This window comes from Pipistrellus hanaki, assembly GCF_964339955.1.
Source record: "Pipistrellus hanaki genome assembly, chromosome: 10".
NCBI classification, from domain to species: domain Eukaryota; kingdom Metazoa; phylum Chordata; class Mammalia; order Chiroptera; family Vespertilionidae; genus Pipistrellus; species Pipistrellus hanaki.
The window spans coordinates 48345036-48362658 of record NC_140512.1 but is presented as its reverse complement, the minus strand read 5'-3'; the positions used below and the strand labels follow the sequence as shown (position 1 = coordinate 48362658).

General features: G+C 44.8%; 1 protein-coding gene across 2 annotated transcripts in view; it reads right to left on the bottom strand.

Moving 5' to 3' along the window:
- The window catches only part of LOC311629004 (zinc finger CCCH-type antiviral protein 1-like), a 154310-nt gene that overhangs the window by 38786 nt on the left and 97901 nt on the right, over positions 1-17623 (bottom strand). For both annotated transcript variants that reach the window (XM_084896723.1, XM_084896724.1), the window contains 4 exons: positions 16950-17009; positions 14959-15107; positions 6778-6955; positions 3246-3430 (listed from right to left, as the gene is read on the bottom strand). In XM_084896723.1, the coding sequence (XP_084752849.1) occupies positions 3246-3430; positions 6778-6955; positions 14959-15107; positions 16950-17009 (572 nt within the window). The remainder of the gene's footprint in view (positions 1-3245; positions 3431-6777; positions 6956-14958; positions 15108-16949; positions 17010-17623) is intronic.

Sequence of the window (17623 nt, the reverse complement as noted above, 5' to 3'; positions counted from 1 at the left end):
GAAGAGCAAGCACAGGGGGCAAGCTGCACTTGGCTGAGCGTCTCTTCCATCCATGGCCCCCGAAGTGACCGTCCCAAACAGACAGATGCTCCAGCTACCCTCCCTGCCGAAAACCCTTCAGGGGTCCCACTGCCTCCAGCATCCCTCCCACCCCTCCCGTGTCCTACAAACTCTCCGGGCCTGGCTCTTGCCTGCCTCTGTCCCCTCAGCTTCGGCTGTGCCCTTCCATACGACCTAGTCCCAGCCTTCCTGAGCTCTGTCCCCTTCCCTCCGCCTGGCCCACCTCAGCTGGCTTCCTCCCTGCCTGGCAGCCCGGCACCACCTCCTCTCGGAAGGCAGAGGCGGCGCCCGCTCCTGCAGCGCCCTGGAAGGCCCCACACCGGGACTGTGCAGCCGCTGTAGGCCTTGTCCTCCTCCCGTCCCAAAGCCCTCGAGAGCAGGACGCATGTCCTCTGCGCCGTCACCCAGCCTGGCCTGCTCGGCTCCGAGCACAGGCTTAGTGTCTGGAGAATGAGCATGGTGTCTAGGGCAGTTCCGCCGGGCTGCCCACAGTGCCAGCCGGCCGGGCACGGGGCTCCTGTCCTGCACCAACGCCAGGGTGTGGCCTGTCCCCGACAGAAGGAACATGCTTCCAGGGGACCAGCAGCAGGTAGCCCACGCCATCTGCATCTTCAAACAGAACCTCTGCGGGGCCAGGCAGGGCCAAGCTGGCGTTCCGTGGGGAACAGTGACCGAGAGGGGACTTCGGGCTACAGATGAGAGAGAACACAGATAAAAAGGAAGGCCCAGGTGAGGGCGTTTTTATTATTAGAAAGAAGCAAGAGCCCTGCTTCCAAATAGGACAGGAGGGCCTCTCCCGCAATCCTCTTTCAGACCTAATCTACCCCCAGACAATCTGAAGAGGTTTCCTTTTCCTTGCAGGGGAAGGGGGTGTGGATTTTTGCTCAACAGAGTTATTGTTTCCAGATGTTCGTAGCTCTGGGGTTTGCTACGAGACTTCGGAGTCGCAGGGAGGCAGCGTCAGGGGTGGGGCGAGCAGGAGGGAGAGAGGGAAACAGAAAGGCACCCAGAAAAGCAGAGGAGGCCCTCCTGCCGTCCTTTCGGTGACCGTCCTTCTCCTACTGAAAACTCTGTTGCAAAGTTTAGACGGGGCGGGGGAGAGGGGGAGGGATGGGGTTCCTGTCCTGGCAGAACAAAGCCGGTGCTTCTGAAACGTCAGGGTGCTGCCCTCCGAGGAGGCTCCACACAGAAGGCCTTCCCTGTAAACACGCTGAGCAGCTCCGAAGGCTGGCGCTTCCGCTGGAAACCCTGCCCCTCTGCTTCACAGCCACATCTGGGACGCGACAATATTTCGGAAGTAAACGTGGGAGGAGGAGAAAGCTTGGGGGCTGCCCTGTTCTGAGCTCAGAGACACTGCCCTCCCATAGCTTCTTGGAGTAACAGACAGCGGATGGACTCCCACGGTGAGTGTTTACGTTAGAAACTGGGGAACAAGAGACCTAAATGCACAGCCCTCTACACGGATCACCTCTCTCTGAAACCGGACTCTGCACCAGAACAAAACATTTCCAAATCTATTGCTGATCTCGTCACAATGAAATTCACACTCTGAGTCATTTGGAATAGCAAGGAATTTTTTTCCGTGCCATGCGTTTGTCTAACAACAAAACCACCTTGGCAAAGTAGGTAAAAAAAAAACAAAACACATGAAGACACGTCACACGTAGAATATCAAAGTATAAAGTGCTTCCATCATACTTGATAACCATATACTTGCAACTTAATCAGGATCTTGCATTTCTTAGTTAATTCATAAGAAAAAGAATGCTCTTCATTTACTTTTACAGACATGAAATAAATGTAAAAACAATATTTTTTTTCATTCAGGGAGTCTAGGTTTGTCATGCCCAGAATTTTTTATACTCACACAATCAGAATAAAATTCAAAGGTGAGCCCTGATGGTTTGGCTCAGTGGATAGAATGTCAGCCTGTGGACTCAGGAGTTCCAGGTTCCATTCCGGTCAAGGGCATGTACCTTGGTTGCGGGCACATTCCCAGTAGGGGGTATGCAGGAGGCAGCTGATTGATGTTTCTCTCTCACCGATGTTCCTAACTCTCTCTCCCTCTCTCTTCCTCTCTGTAAAAAATCAATAAAATATATTTTTTTAAAATAAATAAATAAATAAAATTCAGAGGTGAACAAGGCAATTCTTTGTTTCTTATTTGCTTTTTCTTATCTAACTTGTAGAGCTGAGTGAGCCCTCTAACTTCTGGAGAAGGTACATGTTAATAAATACATAGGTTCCTGATCACTTCCCATTCCCTCAGCAACGGCCGATCACACGTGATGATCCCTAAATGTCCGCAGGGCGTGAGTTCCCTGGTCCTTGGCATGTTGTTGCTCACACCGGGTGAATGAGATACCGACCAGGAGTCACTATCCTTGCTCTGAAGCTTGCATGTGACAATTAAATACTGCAGAAACTGGTGAACCAAGGGAGAAGAGACTTGCTACTACTATAAAAACGAAACTGACCGCTTTAGGAAGACTGGGACAAGAAGCTGTTGTCCAAGGAGGAGTCAATTCAAAAAGACTGCAGGGCAGGGGGAGGGAGGGTTAAAAAACCTGGGGAACTGGGCACTCAGGTTGCTCTGCTTTTCTCTAAAGAAGCCCAAACTGGAAACTGCACTGATGGGCATTTATTGTAAGACAGACCACAGGGGATTGTCCTCAGTAGACAAATACTTAAAAAAGAAAAAGAAAAAAAAAAGACGACATCAATTAAATACCTATTCGTGTATGTTAAGTTAAAATGCTTACGGCACGCATTACCATTCTTTAATGACTAAGTGCTCACGATCAAGGTGGACGGGTGAGCTTGCAACAGGTGGATGGAGGGAAGGGATGTATGGAAGACACAGACACCCAGATCTGAGAAAAACCTCCCTTTGCTCCTGTTCTCCGAAGACATCCAGGGTTAAAAGAAATTAGAATTCATACCCAGAACAGATGAGAGATCTTCAAACGGATGGTCTCAAAAACAAAACCTTAGTGGAAGTCCGCGGTCCTCGGAGGCCTGGCTGAGCCTTTCCCGGCTTCACCTTCTGGCACGCAGTTAACACTGCAGGAGAGCTGGGTCTCGGCAAGCCGACGTGAAGGCAGAGGGACACCAGACGTCCCTGCTAGCTCTCTTTCAGAACCGAGAGCCTGAGCTGCCCGCCCCTGCCGGGATTCGCCCCTCACCTTCTGGCGCTGCTGGATGCTGGCCGCGGCGTCGGGCTGGAAGTCCAGCTTGTCCGTGCGGCAGAGTTTCCAGTAGAGGATGACGACGATCACCATGACCACCAGCACGGGGATGACCACGCCCACGATGACCCACAGGTTGCTGCTCTGGGACTCCGGCGGCGGCCGCTTCACCCTGTCCACGGCTGCACACAGGAAGGAGGGTCTCAATAGCACGCTCCCGGGCAGCCCTTCAGGCAGGGGGCGTGCCTTCTTCCAGGCCGGCAGTCGGCAAACTCATTGCTCAACAGAGCCAAATATCAACAGGACAACGACTGACATTTTTTTTTGAGAGCCCAATTTTTTAAACGTAAACTTCTTCTAACGCCACTTCTCTTCAAAAGAGACTCGCCCAGGTCGTGCTATTTTGTGGAAGAGCCACACTTCAAGGGGCCCAAAGAGCCGCATGTGGCTCGAGAGCCGCAGTTTGTCGACCACGGTTTTAGGAGACTCCTGTCATTTCAGCCCAAGACAGCGGGTTCAAGGCTGTGATCTCCTGAGCACAGGAGACGCAACCAAGGAAGCAAGCACAACACAGAAGGTTCTACGGTGAACAGGTTGGGGGTCACGGTGAGAGGCATGATGTGCCTGAAGCAGCTTGGCTAATTCGATGGCGAAGCGAGGTTAACGCCAGACCTCCTGACGTTCCGCTGATTCTACCAGCTCCCCCTCAGTTCTCACTGCAGGAATGCTTCCATGCCAGAAAGTAGAAATCCTTTTATAGGATTTATTATATAGGCTAAGAGCCCTGCCTAAGCTCTTCACCTGGGACTCTCCCTAAACCCTTGAAACATGGCTTTCAATTGATTTACCCAAGGGACCAACTGCCAATATTAAAATCATATTAAATCACTTCCTTTCTCACTGCCCAGGCATCTTGGTTGGGGGCCACCCCACACCCAGCGCAGGAAGATGGTGGCCGCCAAGAAGACAAAAAGTCACCGGAGCCGATCAACTCTAGGTCCCGGCACGTTTTGAGAAGTGGCCGGTACGTGCTGGGGTACGAGCAGACTCTGAAAATGATCAGCCAAGGCAAAGCGAAACTGGTCATCCTCGCCAGCGGCACCCCGACCTCAGGAGACCCGAGACAGAGACTGTGCCGTGTCGGCCGGACTCGGGTCCATCGCCGCCGTGGCAGGAGGACCGGCCTGGGCACAGCGTGTGGAAAACACGGAGCGTGCAGCCCCGCCGGCACGGATCCGGGCGGCTCTGAAATCATCAGAAGCACGCCAGGACAGCCGGGTGAAAAGCAAGTCGTGCAAAAACGTTCTTTAATAGGAACTGGCCAGGGCTTGTTTTTAAAATAATAATAACGCTGAAGTAAAATTAAGTCAAGCTTACTTGGAACCCACCCTTCCTGCCACCCCCTCCCCAGCCCCCCATCTCCCACGGCCTTAGACAATTATGGCTCCACTACTCTGTCCTTCTCAATTTCTTTCACCAGCTCCTTCCCCCAACCCTGCCTCCCAGGGCTGGGCCCTCCATACGCATCCCTCCGAGGACTCCGCTTTCTTAAAGCTCAGGTTCCAGGCAACAGCTCAGAAATCCAAAATACCCCTCCTCTGGGCCCACCTCCTCATCCGCGGGGGCTGACCCAGAACCACCTCTCATTGATGTGAGAGCAAAACACTGATTGGTTGCCTCCTGCATGCCCCTCCTGGGGACTGAGCCTGTAACCCAGACATGTGTCCTGACTGGGAATCAAACCAGCAACCTTTGGGTGCACGGATGACACCCAACCAGCTGAGCCACAGCAGCCAGGACCAATTCACCTTTTTAAAAGGTGAAGTGTTTCTCTGGAGTGCCATACCTCTCTGACAACCAGGAATGTCATATATTAAAAAAATGTAAGTGCATGCTTTAATTTTTCTCACTGCTTTGAAACAGAACACACTAATATGCAATTATATCTCAAAAACACACACCACCAATGGTTATTTGCTTTAAGTCACCTTTTCTAAAATGGAGAAAGTGTGCCCATAAGCCCTCATCCTGGATAGTATCCAGGGACAAGTATAGATTTCATGAAGAATCTTCCATTGCCAAAATCATTTCAAAACTGCCATTTTAAAAACTACGTATTTGTTCTACAGAGTTTTCCCATGTTCTTTGATGCTGAGTCCCTTCCAAACAGTTACTTACCCTTTACTGTTAGGGGCAAGTATCACTGAGCTTTTACAAGGATTGCTCTCAGGACCATAAAGGAAAAAGAGTCACATTAAAATAGCAGTCTAGCCCTAGCTGGTTTGGCTCAGTGGACATCACGCCGGCTTACAGACTGAAGGGTCCTGGGTTCAATTGTGGCACATGCCTGGGTTGAGGGCTCGGTCCCCAATAGGGGGCCTGCAGGAGGCAGCCCATCAATGATTCTCTCATCATTGATGTTTCTATCTCTCCCTCTCCCTTCCTCTCTGAAATCAATAAAAACATATATTTAAAAAAATAGCAGTCTGATTCATAAAAGTATATTTAGAGAGAAATACACTCTTCTGTGCCACTCCTTTTCTTAATTTTAAATACCCAAAATCTGTGAGTTGGAAAAAAAGTACCGAGAGCAGCCTTTGCCAGGAGACAGGGGCCTCGCATCTTCCAAAAATAATAAAGAAACATCAAAATAACCTCTTTCTAAATAGTGGAGCGGTGTGAGGCTGGGGTGGGAGGCACACAGAGTGGAAAGGGTGAGGATCAAGGGCTGCTTTGTGCTGAAAGTCCCAGAAGGAAGCCAATCAACGCAGAGGGCACCGCCCAGCTTCCTGCGTGACTCACTGTCCCCACCAACGTTCAAAACGACATGTAAGATTCTGGAATAAATACAGAGAAAACACCTTATTTTACCTAGGACAAACTTCTGAAAAGAGAAATAGGAGCAGAGCAGGAGGGAAAGTACCAACGTGAACGTAAGTTACTATAACCAACTAGCAGAGTGCTATGAATACAAAATGCTAGGTAGAAAAACACAGCCGTGAAGGCTCTCACCACAAGCAACTGAAACAAAGAAGGTCCTTTCAAATACATTCTAACAACGGACATCTTATGTAAGTGCCATTTAATAATACGGGTGGGCCCTGACCGGTCTGGCTCAGTGGATAGAGTGTTGGCCTGCGGACTGAGGGGTCCCAGGTTCGATTCCGGTCAGGGGCATGTACCTTGGTTGCGGGTACATCTCCAGTAGGAGGTGTACAGCAAGGGACAGCTGATCGATATTTCTCTCTCATTGATGTTTCTAATTCTCTATCCCTCTCCCTTCCTCTCTGTAAAAAAAAAAAAAAAAAAAAAATCAATAAAATTATAATTTTTTAATATTTTAAATTAAAAAAATTTTAATTAAAAAAAATAAAATAATTTTTTAAAAAAATACGGGTGGAAGACATACGTCTACGATAGTCACATAAGAATGCTTTAGTTCAGAGGTCACTGTCAGGGGAAGACTGGCCTCTGAGCCCAGCACAGCACAGATGGCTGGCTATTCAGGGGCTGAGCCTCAGGCACTTACGCTGGGCCACGGCGCCTTGAATCCGGTAACCCAAGATGATGGCCGCTCTCTGGATGTCTATCTTGTTGATCAGGTCCGAAGACTTGACGGCGCTGAGTCTCTCCCCGTCTCGGTCCTCCACAAAGTAGATGAGCTGCACGGGGTCGTCATCTCCCTCCAGCCGCGACACGTTCACCACCTGAAAGACAGCGGAAACCACCGGCCGTTTAGGAGCTCATGTGTCCAGAGGCCCTCTCTCTGGGCGCTCAGCCTTGACTGTGTTCTTCAGCATTGATTCGTCCTCATCCTAAGCTCCTTACATCATTTCGGGTTCCGGAATCCCTACAATGCTCTCTGGATGGGGAGAGGGACCATTAAGAGGAAAGTTCCTCTGTGCAGAATAACGAGGGAGCTTCGGATCGCTCAAAGGCTTCTCTGAGACACAAGGCCAGGAGGGTACACAGACACAGGCTTGCCAATCCAGGAATCTACCAGGAAGCTCCAATGTGTCATGGGAGAATGCGCCTGTCCTCCGAGCATCAACCACAAATTCCTGGTTCTATCTAATTGCTTCTGGAATCTGTTAGTCTTTTCTCTCAGTTCTTCTGGGGCAGGGCTTCTCAACATTGGTACTACCCCTGTTTCCCCGAAAATAAGACAGTGTCTTATATTAATTTTTTCTCCCAAAGTTGCGCTAGGTCTTATTTTCAGGGGATGTCTTATCTTTCCATGCACTAGGTCTTATTTTCAGGGGATGTCTTATTTTTCCATGTGCTAGGTCCTATTTTCGGAGGATGTCTTATTTTCAGGGAAACACGGTATTGCCATTTCGGTCCTTATAATTCTTAGATGTGAAGGTCTGTACGGAGCACTATAAGGCGTTTAGAAGCATCCCTTCCCTCTACTTGCCAGAAGCCAGAGGTAACAGCCACGCCCTCCCTCACCAGTGGTGACAAGCAGAATGTCTCCAGGCCATTGCCAAAACGTGCCCTGGGAGGAGCAGAATCATCGCTGTTTGAGAACCACTGCTCTTGGGATAAAGATTCTTACACATTCTTTAAGACCCCGCCCTCAATAATGGATAGATCATTCAGAGAAATAATCAATAAGGAAACAGCAGATTTGAACAACACTTTAGACCAAAGAAACCTAAGAGAGATAGACATAAAATTGCATCCAATGGCAGAATACAAATTCAAGTGCACACAGAACATTTTCCAGGCTAGACCATATACTAGGCCACAAAAATAGTCTCAACAAATGCAAGAAATTTTATCAAGACTCTTTTCCATCCACAATAGTGAAAACTAGAATCAATAATAGAAGGAAAGCTGGAAAATTCACAAATATGTGGAAATTAAACAACACACTCCTGAAACAACCAATGGATCAAAGAAAAGATCAAAAGAAAATTAAGAAAATGTCTTAAAACAAATGAAAGCAGAAACACAACATACCAAAACTTATGAGATGCAACAAAAACAGTTATAAGAAGAATGCTTATAGCTATAAATGTATACACCATGAAAAAAAAATATTTCAAATAAGCAACTCAAGGAACTACTAGTAGAATATGAAGAAAAAACTAAACCCAAAGTTAGCAGAAGGAAATAATAAAGATTATAGCAGAAATAAACCAAAGAGAGAACAGGAAAACAATAAAAGAGATTAACAAAATGAGGTGGTTCTTTGAAAAGATAAACAAAATTAACAAATGTATAGCTACACTAACCAAGAAAAAGTGAGAGTTCTCAAAATTATAAATGACAGAGAAGGTATTACAACATATACCACAGAAATAGAAAGGATCAAAAGAGACTACTGTAAATAATTACACACCAACAAACTGGACAATCTAGAAGAAATACATTAATTCCTAGAACCATACAAACTACCAAAACTAAAACATGAAGAAGCAGGATATCTGAACAGACCAGTAACAAGTAAAGAGATAGAAGCAATAATAAATAAATAAAAATTCCCAACAGAGAAAAGCCCAGGACCAGATGGGTCTCACTGACAAATTATACCAAACATTTAAAAAGAGTTAACACCAATCCTTCTCAAAATTTTCCCAACAATTGAAGAGAAGGGAATGCTCCCAAACCTATCTCATGAAGCCAACATTATCCTGATACCAAAGTCACTGTCAGAAAAGTAAACTAAAGATCAATACTATCCAATGAACATAGATGCAAAATCTCTCAACAAAATACTAGCAAACCAAATTCAACAGCACATTAAGAGGATTATACACCATGATTAAGTAGGCTTCATCACTGAAATGGAAGGATGGGTCAACCTCCTTGCGTCTCAGGGAGGGGTCAACATTTGCAAATCAATAAGTGATATATCACATTAATATATGAAAGATAAAAATCATAAAATCATTCAATAGAAGTAGAAAAAGCATTTGACAAAATTCAACATTCATTCATGATTTAAAAAAAAAAAAACAACTCTCAACAGAGTATAGAAGGATTATACCTCAAAACGGTAAAGGCCATATATGACAAATCCATAGCTAGCATCATATTCAACTATGAAAGATTGAAAACTTTCTAAGACAAGGACACCTACCCACTCTCACTACTCCTATGCAACACAGTACAGAAAAGTCCTAGCCACAGCAATCAGGCAAGAAAAAGAAAGAAAAGGCATCCAAATCAGAAAGGAAGATGCAAAATTGTCTCTGCTTGCAGATGACATAATCTTACATATTAAAAAACACCTAAAGACTACCAAAAAACTATTAAAATAAATGAATTCATAAATTTGCAGGATACAAAATCAACACAATGAAATCAGTCATGTTTCTATAAACTAACAATGATCTATATGAAAAAGAAATAAAGAAAATAGCCCTAACCAGTTTGGCTCAGTGGATAGAGCATCAGCCTGCGAACTCAAGGGTCCCAGGTTCAATTCTGGTCAAGGGCATGTACCTTGGCTGCGAGCATATCCCCAATAGGAGGTGTGTAAGAGGCAGTTGATCAATGTTTCTCTCTCATTGATGTTTCTAGCTCCCTCTCCCTCTCCCTTCCTCTCTGTAAAAAAAAAAAAAAAAAAAATCAATAAAATATATATATTTTTTTTAAATAAATAAAAAAAAATAGTGCCATTGACAATACCATCAAGAATAAGAAAATACTGCCGAAACCGGTTTGGCTCAGTGGATAGAGCATCGGCCTGCGGACTGAGGGGTCCCAGGTTCAATTCCGGTCAAGGACATGTCAGTGGGAGGTGTGCAGGAGGCAGCTGATCAGTGATTCTCTCTCATTGATGTTTCTAACTCTCTATCCCTCTCTCTTCCTCTCTGTGAAAAATCAATAAAATATATTTTTTTTAAAAAGAATAAAAAAATACTTAGGAACAAATTTAGACAAGTGAGTGAAAAATATGTACACTAAAAATTTTAAGACATTGATGATTGAAGAAAACACAAATAGAAAGATATCTCATGTTCACATATAAGAAAAATTAATATTGTAAAATGTCCATATTATCCAAAGTAGAGATTCAATGCAATCCCTATCAAAATTCCAATGGCATTTTTTACAGAAATAGAGAAAATAATTTAAAACTTCATATCAAACCACAAAAGACACTGCCGACCAAGGAGCCAAGAATACTCAATGGGAAAAGCTAGTCTCTTTGATTAATAGTGTTAGGAAAACCGGATATCCACATGCAAAAGAATAAAACTGGACCACTCACAAAATTAGTTCTTAATGGAAAGACTTAAGGGTAAGACCCGAAACCATGAGACAACGAAAAAAGCTCCTTAACACTGGTCTTGGCAAAGATTTTTTTAGATATGATACCCAAAGCACAAGCAACAAAAATAAAAATAAACAAGTGGAACTACATCAAACTAAGTACTTTCTACACAGCAAAAGAAACAATCAACAAAAATGAAAAGGCAACCTATGGAGTGTGAGAAATATATGCAAATCATATATCTGATACAGGTATAATATCCAAAATATACAAGGAACTCATACATTTCAATAGCAAAAAAAAATAAAAATAAAAAAATTTGAATAGACGTTTTTCCACAGAAGATATACAAATGCCAACAGACATATGAAAAGGTGCTCAACATCTTAGTCATCAGAAAAATGCAAATCAAAACCACCATGAAGTGTCACCTCATACCCATTAGAATAGCTAATATCAAAAAACAAGAGATAAGTGCTGGTAGTATGTTCTAAAAAGGAACCCTAGTGCACTGTTGGTGGGAATATAAGATGGCGCAGCCATTATGGAAAATAGTAAGGCAGTACCTCCAAATTTTAAAAACAGGACTATCATATGATCCAGCAATTATCCTTCTGAGTATTTATCCAAAGGAAATGAATTCACTATGTTAAAGAGGTATCTGCACCCTCATATCCACTGCAGCATTATTCACAACAGCCAAGACATGGAAGCAACATAAGTGTGTATGTAAGGGTGTGTATGTAAGAAAATGAAGCATACATAAAAAAATGGAATAATATTCACCCATAAACATAGCAGGAAATCCTGTCGTTTATAACAACCTGGATGGACCTTGACATCATTATGTCAAAGACACATACTGTATAACCTCATCTATATGTGGAATGTTAAAAAAAAAAAAAAAAAAAAAGGCAACTCAGAAAGATTAGATTGGTGGCTTCCAGAAGCTGGGCCTAAAGGAAATGGGTAAAGGTTGTCAAAGGGAACCAACTTCCAGTTCTATGTCTGGGGATCTAAAATCCAGCATGGAGAATGCAGTTAATGATACTACGCTGTATACGTAAACGTTGCCAAGAGAAGAGATCTTACACGTTCTTACCACACACACACACACACACACACACACACACACACACAAAAGTAACTATGAGCAAGGAGTGTACTAACTAACCTCACCGAGGCAATCATTTAATCATTTCACAATATATACTTATATCACATCATCGCACTGCATATCTTACACAATGTCCTACATCAATTGTATCTCAATCAATACATAATTTGCTGGATCAAATAGTGCTTTGATTTGTTTCAAAATCAGTATCTCCCTGGTGTTCAGGATAGTCCTTTACATTAGCACTTCAGAAACTGGTACATTTGATACGTCACAGTTTTACATAAACAGAGCTTTCTATTCAGTTGCACTTTCTCTTATTAATATGCAACGATTCCATTGCCCATTCAGACTCCAGCAGAACGCCGACTGATGTTCTGAATAAGTGATCAACCATGACTCCGAGCCCTCTGTTTCATACATGCAATTAGAATCTTTGGTCTCGACACCTGCTATTGGCTAAAGAGCTGCTGCTTCTCTAGCCACATGTAACACTGCTTTGCACTCCAGACACGGCTGCTGGACTCCCTCACCGCTGGAAACTTCTGGCCAATCAACAACTGCATGATTCCACTGCGAACACCTTCTTATATAAAGATCCTTAACAACACGGGTCCCAACCCTCCTCCCTGGAGAAACCGTTCTTTATGCCTCTCCATCCTGAGGTGTGCTCATCTGTCCTGCCCCCTGTGGTGTCTCTAGACCAGTTACCCGACCACTTCTGTTCCCTAACCAGCCACACCTGTCCCTGAATGCTATTAATTTTCTATTCGCCTTCAGGATGACTATTAACAAAGGGCTACTAAAAAGCAAGTCGACTGGGGAGGGGGTGTGGTGGGAAGAGTCAACTGGGAAAAAAGGAGACATATGTAATCCTTTAACCAATAAAAATAAAAAGCAAAATAAAAAGCAAGTCGATTACACCCTCACATCCCTCCACCTATGTGCCTATTTATTCCATCGAAATGTTCTGGTACATTTTAGAAATGGTTTCTTCTCAGTAACCATTTTTCTAATTTCCAGTGATACCCACCTTAAAGATTCTACAGAGCTTGTCTGATCCAAAAATAACAGTCAGTAAAAGCTAATTCCAGCATCTTTTCTGGATGAACTCTTATCAGGCTCATAGCTGGAATCCATGCAACTATGGTGTGATAGAGTCATCATTTTGGGCAACATTTTCAATTTCACTTTTAAAGTTATTTTCTGATTAAAATCACACGTTCACTATAGAAATTTTGAAAAGCAGAAAGGAAAATGTATAATGAGTAAAATGAAAATCACCTCAAATTCAACCAACCAAACAGAATCACTGTCAATGATTTTGACATATTTCCTTCCATTAATGTTTTTCATGGGTTTTACATTATTACTTGGATTAGATTGCATATATTCTTTTATAGCCCCTCTTCACCTGAAGATTTTTCTTTATTGCTCACTAATTCAAAAAAATGACAATGGCTGCACAATATTCCAACATATAAAAAGTCATGACCATCTATTTGCTCATTTCCCAGATGCTGGGCATTTAGACTCTTTTAATACTGTCACTTGTACAAATACATCTGAAGAGTCCTGCTCTGCACATAAGTCCTTATCTCAAACACAGATGAGAAGCAGGGCACGGTTTCTAAGCAAGCCACCAAATGCCACCATTACCATGGCGTGGTGTGGTTAATGTTCACAAACCAATAATTCCTTACGGAGCCTTCCAATCTAATGTAGCACCACATCATGTCGTGTGCTGGTGCTTTATAACTGCACTGTGTGCATTTATTAACCTCTACCCAGACCATGAGCTCTGTGAAGCCAGGGTTATTGAGTAAGGCCAACCTTTTATAATTCATTTTCATTTTTATTTATTTTATGTTCACATATATTTGTTTTACAGTTATGTTAATTAATATTACTCTCAATTTTTTTTAGTTTTTAAGTTCCTCTGTATTTTTTTTTTTTTTAATCCTCACCCAAGGATATTTTTCCATTGATTTTTTTTTTTTTAATACATCCCTATTTATTTGAGAGAGGAAGGGAAAGAAAGAGAGAGATAGAAACATCAATGATGAGCCAAAACCGGTTTGGCTCAGTGGTAGAGAGTCAGTCTGCGGACTAAAGGTCCCAGGTTCAATTCCGGTCAGGGGCATGTACGTTGGTTGCGGGCACATCCCCGGTGGGGGAGTGCAAGAGGCAGCTGGTCGATGTTTCTCTCTCATCGACGTTTCTAGCTCTCTATCTCTCTCCCTTCCTCTCTGTAAAAAAAAATCAATAAAATATATTAAAAAAAAAAAAAAAGAAAGAAACATCAATGATGAGAGGAAATCATTGATTGGCTGTCCCCTGCATGTTGGTCCGAGCCTGCAATGCAGGCATGTACCCTTAACTGGAATCGAACCTGGGACCCTTCGGTACGCAGGCCAACGCTCTATTCACTGAGCCAAACCGGCTAGGACAAGTTCCTCTATATTCTATTGCATCTGGCAAAGGCACTATTTTAGAAACCTAAGCACCACCGCTGTGGAAGGGGAAATAAAGAGCCATGCGTACAGGGGGAAACCTGGTAAAAGAGATGGGGGACAATGATGCTAGCTCTAGGCCAACAAACCCCCCCTCCCACTCCACCCAAGCATCAGTTCTCCATTCTTCCCTCTAATGCTCCTAACCCATCAACCTCCCACCCCGACACGTCTGGGTTCCACCCTGGTTTCCTGTCTGGAACGCCACAGTCCTAAATATCCCATTTTCCTAGCTCCGCAAGCGGCAGTCGGTAAAGGAAAATTCCAAAATAACATTAATGCACCTTGAGATGGAATATATCACAGCCCCAACCTCCAACTCACCGTGAGCCTATGCACTTTAAACTGGGTCACTTTCTGACTCAAATGGATCTGTCATTTGTAACCTCTCTGCCAAGTGACAGGGTAAAGAACATCTGGGCAAGATGAGACAACCAGGGGTGGCAGGAGGAGGCGCCAGAATAGAGGGCAGAACATTTTCCTCTTTCGGATCTCTTATGTATGGCCTGTTCCCGATGAACGGTTCTCTCTGTGATGCTATGAGTAACGTTACCATTCTACAACTGATTCCATTCTGGGCGTGAAAAAATTACTTTCTGAAAAATAAGGTCATCTGACAGCAATCCACTAACACAATCCTTTCGCTGTGCTCCCCATACGGTCCATTCCTGTACCGACCCCTTCCTGAGGACTCGGGAAATATGTGTCTAGACTCTGGTTGAACTGAAATGCTACTCCATTCAGGAGCCACCTTACTATAACCATCCACCTCAACCAGAATTTCCTCCTTTGCATGGAAACGGGACAGCGTCAGCCTGCTCTCCCTCCCCTGCTCCTCGGGCCTCCCGGTACCTGCACCACGCTGTTCCCGGCGGCCACCGTGGCCCTGCGCCACACCCGCCTCCGGGCAGACGCCTCGCTCAGCAGCTGGGCCAGCTTGCGCTCCATCTCGGCTGGAAACACTTCGTTCTGCAGCTGCTTCTCCACGACGCCCAGGAGCACTGCATTCAAATGGAAACACACACGGTCCCCACAGCGAGTCAGCGGTGGAGGGAAACACGGGGGAGTGTGTAAGAGAGCGTGGCACGGGGTTCCTGTAAACTGCCAATCCCTAGAGCAGCAGAGATTTCCAACCCTTTCCATCTCATGGCACCCATAAACTAATGACTAAAATTCTGCAATATGGCAATCTGAAGGTAAAAAAAATTAGTGTAATTTTGATTCATTCACACCAGACGGCTATTGTTCTCAGTTGTTTATTTGAGGGGAAAGAGGTCAGTGCCCCTGACTAAATAAGCATGAGTACTGCATGTTTTTTTGTTTTTGTTTTTTTTAAAATATATTTTATTGATTTTTGTACAGAGAAGAAGGGAGAGAGATACAGAGTTAGAAACATCGATGAGAGAGAGTCATCGATCAGCTGCCTCTTGCACACCCCCTACTGGGGATATGCCCGCAACCAAGGTACATGCCTTTGACCGGAATCGAACCCAGGACCTTTCAGTCCCCAAGCCGACACTCTATCCATTGAGCCAAACCGGTTTCGGCGAGTACTGCATGTTTTAAAAATTCTTGCCGAAACTGGTTTGGCTCAGTGGATAGAGCGTCGGCCTGCGGACTGAAGGGTCTCAGGTTCAATTCTGGTCAAGGGCATGTGCCTTGGTTATGGGCACATCCCCGGTAGGGGGTGTGCAAGAGGCAGCTGACCAATGTTTCTCTCTCATGGATATTTCTAGCTCTCTATCCCTGTCCTTTCCTGTAAAAAATCAATAAAAAATAAAAAATAAAAATAAAAATAAAGAAGGGGGGTAAAGCGAGGGAGAATCCCGGAAGAGCTGCTCACGGGTCTTGTCTACAGTTCGCAGCTCCAGGTGTCACAAGGCCTGGTGGCCAGAAATCCCAGAAACTCGGGGATGCACAGGGGCTTTGGGGCCACGAGGGCCTGCCCAAGATCAAACATTTTATCTGCACTTATTTTCAAGATTTCTGGAAATGGCTTACGTTCGTATCTTGTCTCATAAACTGACTCGAGATAAGGTGCCTGTCTTCAGACATCTGCTGTAAACAAGATTATCTAAGCAGACAATCTGCCAGATTTTCTGCTCAGCCAGCACTGGCTCAAATCCCCTGAGACAGGACCACGGGCAAGTCAGTGAGCCGCTATGGAAACTATCTGGAAAATGAGACCACGGTACCAGGCAGAGGTGGGGCCCCTGCGTGGAATGCTGTATGTGAAGCAAGGAGGACCTGCAGGTACAGGAACGTGTCCACGGTGACTGTCACCATCCGTGTGCCTCCTCCCGTGACTAGCTCCTCACGGTGCTGCCCACACTCTGGGCGCCCATGAGCAGGTTACCACCTCTTACACTTCCGTATAACCAGGTTAGGACGTCTCGTTAGCAACGCCGTCGCTGAAAATCTCTGACCCAGGTCTCCAAGATGTTTAAAAAAAGGCTTCTATTTGCTCACCAAGTTACCTTACTTGTCCTTATAAAACCAAACACATAAGACTTTTAGAGAAAGAAAAAGAAAGAAGAAAAAAGATCCTTGCTTCAGAGCCTCGTCCCATTCTGGGTCAGAATACTGTCGGTTCCTGTTAAGGCTGCCCTGGACTTGATATGTGAATTTTAGAGAAAGCCAACCCTTTTTTGGGCCATAACTCAGTGGGGGACACATTCCACAGTCAAATCCAAATCCCTTTCTCATTCATTCTTTGCCAAGAACTTAAGGTACATTTTGCCCTGAATTTAGGACTGAGAAACAGGAAAGGCACTATCATTCTTAATATCCCTGCACAGACTTATTATCCCTGTTCCCAAAATACGGTGTAACGTTCAACATACCTGTTCTTACCCAGGAGGACTTCAACAACTGAGACAGGTTGAGCTGCGGGTACTGGAAGGCTACAAAAAGGAAAGGGTTAGAGAAGGAGACACATCGGTAAAAAACGGTCAGAAAGGACACACTGGGTGAGTCACAGGAGACTGCCTTTCCTATGTGATTTAGCACTAAACATGGAAGAAGAAGGGCGTGAAGGTGTGTGGACAGTCAGCAGTCTCTGAGCACGTCAGTTCCGAGGAGAAAGAGGGGCAGAAAGAAATGAAGGACTTGCTCCAGTGACATCGTGGGACACCGCTTCCCAGGATCACCCGCACGAAAAGCCATTGCTCCAGAGCCGTGGTCGGAAAACTGCGGCTCACGAGCCGCATGCGGCTCTTTGGCCCCTTGAGTGTGGCTCTTCCACAAAATGCCACGGCCTGGGAGAGTCTATTTTGAAGAAGTGGCGTTAGAAGAAGTTGTTTAAAAAAGTTGGCTCTCCAAAGAAATTTCAATCGTCGTACTGTTGATATTTGGCTCTGTTGACGAATGAGTTTGCCGACCACTGCTCCAGAGCAATGAGTTTTCACACTGTGTTCCTCGGCCCTGGGTTTCCCAGCAGTGACTCAGGGCCAAGCGACCCTCGTGCTGGCTCCGTGGGACAGACCAGGAGTACACCTAATATCCAGCATATTACTGT